Raw genomic sequence first — 5044 nt, 5'->3', positions numbered from 1 at the left:
GAGTTGCTATGAATCGCCATCGTCTTGACGGCGCCCAACAACAAAGCAGGGCCGTCAGAGCCACATCTCAGTGTTCAGGTACCATACCCCGGGCACACCGCACTGGTGGCGGGCCCTCGGGGTCAGCCCAGGATGGCACCGCCGAGACCTCATGCTCCACAGAAACCTCACTCCTGACCTGTGGTACAAGGACGGGCATTACCCCGCCTGAGAAACGGCTGGCTGATGCCAAGAGACCATCTCTAACCCCAAGGCAGGGTGGAAGAAAGGCCTGGTGATCTGCTTGGGTAAAGATGACAGCTGAGGAAATCTGTGCTGCTGTTCTGCGTCACACGCGGATCGCAGTGAGTGGGGACATCTCAAGGGCGAGTCCGGTTTTCCGTTTTGGGAGGGATGAATGACTTCCTGACCCACTGGACTGTGTCCGTGACCATGACGTGGCCCAGCCGGAGTGCTTTTGGCAGAGATCCTTCTCAGTCAACCTGAACGTCACCGCCTCACCCTCCTTCCTTCTGCGAAGCTAGCCGTTCGATTGTGGGTGCAACATCACTCCAGACCCTCCTCAGGACCCAGAGCTCTCAGGTCATCCCCTCATTTCACCCCTTTTGCTCTTGTCACCCCCGGTGTCCCCACAGATCACTGGGTCTGAGGACCTTCAACTTGGAAGGTGGAGAGTTGCCCAGACCACACTTGCTTTCAGGATCTTTCTATAAAAACTACATTTCCCAGAAGGCCTCACTCAGGGTCCCAGAAGAGCGCAGTGTGCCCCTGTGTGCTCCTGAACCTGAGGCCAGGCCTCACATGCCTTCAAACAAAAGGCACCTTAGTCGTGTGAAGGCCACCTCGCCTCTGCCCCCCAGAGCCTCCCGCTCACGGCCAGTCATCTCACCAGCTCACACCCCACCGTGCACACAGGTCTCCAAACTGTTCTCCCAGTAAACACCCAGAATGTTCTGCCCAGAGCGAGATGGAAGGGGGTCAGCGTTGCAGTAAGGAGTGATGGAGGGGCTGGATCCACACTGGTCAGCTTAGGGACTGGGGAGGGACAGTAACGCCTGCTCTCCAAGCGCAGGCCCGAGTCCAGGTCTCAGTGTCAATATGTCACCTTCTCAGAGAAGCCTACCCAAGCAGGACACAGCACTCCCCCACTTCCAACTCAATGGTGCCTCTTCTTCCTTCTGGTCCTGATACTACCTAACCCTTCACTATCTGTCTTTGTGAAGTGCAGTCAAACTGAGTACTACTCCTCACTGACCCCATGAACCCTGTCCTGTCCTCTGCCATCCTCATCACTACCTAGTCATGGCTTCTCTGGTCATCGTCCCTACTAGAAGGTGAGCCTTGGATTCATCTGTCCACCCCTGGAAGGATGAGGCCTGGGGGACCTGGACCCGTCCACTCCTGGGACCTCCAGGAGACGTGTCCATGCATCAGAGCAGATCACTGGACACGTGCAGCTCACTCACCTCCCTCCAAAGCCTGAATCGCTGAGTCCTGTCCAGACAAGACACCGAATCAAATCTGGAGTCTGGATCCAACACCACTGGTCACCCCACTCCGAGATCTACAATCCGACTCAGCCATCACCCTTCCTGTCACACAGTCCCAGCTGCCCCAGTCCCTCGATTTGTCACATTTTGCCCAAGTTTCCCTATCTCTCCACAGTCATTCTGATTTTGTCCCTGGGTGGCACAAATAGTTAAACACTAGCCAAAAAGTTGGTACAAACCTACCCAGAGGCACCCTGGAAGAAAGGACTGGCTGTTTCTGCAAAGTCACAGCCTTCAGACCACAGGGAGACCCCATAGCAAAGGACAACAAGCACACTCCTCCCTTACTCACTGGCCTGGCCCTCATGGGCCCCCTCTCTCTGGCCTGCCCAGCAAGCCCTCCTAAGAAGCCCTGGACTCCAGCCCCTGTGACAGAGGATGTCCTCATTGCGGCCCCCATCTCCACAGGATTCCCACCCCCCACCTTCACAATTTCCTCCTTTAACATCTTTCTTCAGCCACACCCCCCATACTAGACTCAGATTCCCTCCAGACAAGTCTACAGAAGCCTGAAATCTCCGTCCTCCCCTCCTCCCCCTGAACCTCGTCAGCCTCGGCTCCTCACTCTCTTTCAATCATCGGACTCCCCCTGTTCCCCATGTCCACCCTCCCGGACCCTCCCCAAGTCCTCCGAGCATCCCCAGTTCACCCAGGCTGCCCACACTGACAGCTCATCTGAAAACGGGGCAAGCGCGACAACACTCGAGTCTCCCTCCTCCCAGTCACCACCGTCCGACCATCCATCTCCGAACCAGGGGCCCCCGGAACCTCTATCTCGGCTCACAACGACTCTCCACGACCCGAACCCTGACCATCTCCACCCCCATAACACCCCAGCTCGGTCAAGGGCCGCTGCCCGTCCCGCCCCCTCAAGCCTCGCCCCGGCCCCGCCCACTGAGCGCTCTCCCCTCCCCTACGCCCACCCTCCCCAACTATGCCACGCCCCCCGGGGGGTCCTCACCCCGACTCCTCGCCTAACGCCGCCGCCCCCAGCCCACTGAGGTCCCACAATCCCCTCCGCCTTTCCCGCTCCTTAGGCCGCAAACTCCTGCGCCTGTCACGCACCCCACGGACTCTGTGAGCTTCTGGCCGGGCCCCGCGCTCTTGAATTTGATGTCAGCCTTTATGTCTTGGAAGAATTTCTTCATGATGACAGGGGCCCGGCGGCGGGGGGCGGCGGGGGGCCGCGGGGGGCGCAGGGCCCAAGGCGGGAGGGGCCCGCAGGAAGCAAGAACCCGAAAGAAAGCGCGCGTCGCCGGAAGTCCCGCCTTCCGGGGGCCGCCCACGTGACAATCAGCCCGGCGCGCCTCTCTAGCTCTCCGCATCTCGCTGGCTCGGGCGGCCCGCTCGGCCCTGTCGCGCCCCCTACTGGTGGTTCGTTGAGACTCGGTTGCCAGGGGCGACGAGCACGCTTCCTGGAGGACTCCGCCTGGGCTCCTTTCAAGGTGTCCCTGCACAGTGAGAGAAGAGAGGGACAGGCGGGACAGTAACCCCCGCGGGGAAGTGGTGGCCTTGTCCTCCTCCCAGCGCAAGAGCCTTCCGTGGCGCCCCAGCATTTATGTGCTATATTCCCAACTCATGTTGTAATTCACAGCCCCAATTTTCACGCCTGCCCGGATTCGCTTCTGTTGTGCATCGAGTCGCTATGAGTGTGTAGCCAACTCAATGGCACCTAGCGTGCGTAACAGTCGCATTCTGTTATACTGTGTGGGAGAATTTATAGAAGACAGTGAGCTAAGGCCTGGACATGGTAGACGGTTACCAATAAGTTAATGTCACCCCGAGTGACAGCTATAACCATACTCTATCACTGTCCCCAAGTCGGCTCCAACTTACGACGACCCGTGATCAGATGTCCAAAGTTGTCAATCATGACAAGAGGAGACTGCCCAGTTTTCTTCTTGGAGCAGCTGGTGGATTTGAAATGCCTTTGGGTTAATAGCGAAACTTGCTTTCAACTGTCACCAGAGTTCTCTCTCTTACAGCTAAAATAACATTGAAAATGTGTATGTGCATAGTAACAGAGCGTCAGAATACATGCGGTTGTAACTGATAACTGATAAGAGTTGTAGGGAACGGATACAATCCATCGTTATGCGCTGAAGACTTCAACACCTCCCAATTGATGGTAGATGAAGCATGCAGAAAGTAGGGAGAGATCGAACTAGATATAATTGATGTTTACAGGTTGCATCATCCAACAACAGCCAAATACATATCTTTTGCTAACTCAAGTGAAATATTCCCCAAGATAGACCAAATCCTAGGTCAGAAAACAACTTTAAAGAAATAGGATGAATCACAGTGGAATAAAACAAGAAGTCAATACCAGATTGATAATTGTTGCTTCAACTCATTGTACCCTGCAGGCAAGAGAACACAGCCCCAGGATCCAGCACCATCCTTGCCGTCTGTCGCTGCCAGGCTTGCACGTGGTGTGGCGGTCACTGTTTCAATCCTTCTCCTGGACGGTCATCCTCCTTTTTTTATGATTCTCTACCAGATTTAACCCCAGCAGTCAAGAAATCAAAAGATGAATTGCATTAGGAAAATCTATTGTCAGGGACCTCTCCAGAGTGCTGAAGAACACAACATCTAGAGAGTAAGGGGCACCTGATCCAGGTCATCGTCTAACGCAATTAGTTGCTATATACCAGAGGGCTGGACCAGGACTAAGGATGACAGAAGAACTGATGCCTTTGAGTTGTGGTACTGGAGAAGAGTACTGAAAACACAATGGACTGACTGCCAGGAGAACTGATAGATGTGTCTTGGAAAGCTGTTCCTTGGAGGCAAGGATTTTGAGGCTCTGTCTCATATGCTTCATGCATGTAGCCAGGAGAGACAGGCCTTGAAGAAGGATATCATCCTTGGAAGGGTGGAGGGACAGCACAGGAGAGGAAGACCCCAGATGAAACGGATTGACTCAGTGGCTGGGGTAATAAGAATAGGTGTGTCAGAGGCAGTGAGATTGGCTCAGGATGGAGCAGGGTTCAGAGCTACTCTACACAGAGTTGCTGAGTCTTAGCTCAACGGCACGTAACAGCAACAACTGTCAAGTGTGTGTCACTCTGCAGGAACCTCCGGATATGGTGGTGGTGTAGTGTGCCACTGAGTCAGAACTGACCTCTAGCTGACCTTCTGGCAGGTTCTCCAAGACAGTTAATCACCCAAGAGGAGATTACCTATCTTTCTCCCATGGAGCAACTGGTGGATTCGAACTGCATACATTCGGGTTGCAGAGCAGCTTCTTACCACCAGAGCTCCCTAACTATATCCAAAGTATGTGAGATAAAAACCTTACTATCCTAACTTCTAAAGAGCACTCCCACTACACTCTTTGAAGACAGATTTCCGTGTTATTTTGTAGTCCATGGAATATTTATTATTCTTTGCCAATAACCACAATTCAAAAATCTCAGTTCTTCTTGAGTCTTCCTTATTCACTGTCCGACTTTCACATGCATGTTGCTGCTGTTGTTATGTGTTCTTCT

At 54.0% G+C, this 5044-nt stretch overlaps 1 protein-coding gene across 1 annotated transcript in view; it reads right to left on the bottom strand.

Annotated features, from left to right (window-relative positions):
- UBXN6 (UBX domain protein 6) overlaps nt 1-2698 on the bottom strand; it is an 11310-nt gene extending 8612 nt beyond the window's left edge. The window contains exon 1 of the mRNA XM_006896387.1: nt 2616-2698. Coding sequence (XP_006896449.1) covers nt 2616-2698 — 83 coding nt within the window. The remainder of the gene's footprint in view (nt 1-2615) is intronic.
- Nucleotides 2699-5044: the final 2346 nt, after the last annotated feature.

This window comes from Elephantulus edwardii, unplaced genomic scaffold (assembly GCF_000299155.1).
Source record: "Elephantulus edwardii isolate Elephantulus edwardi_28Jun2011 unplaced genomic scaffold, EleEdw1.0 scaffold00185, whole genome shotgun sequence".
NCBI classification, from domain to species: Eukaryota; Metazoa; Chordata; class Mammalia; order Macroscelidea; family Macroscelididae; genus Elephantulus; species Elephantulus edwardii.
This window is presented reverse-complemented; position numbering and strand designations above follow the sequence as displayed.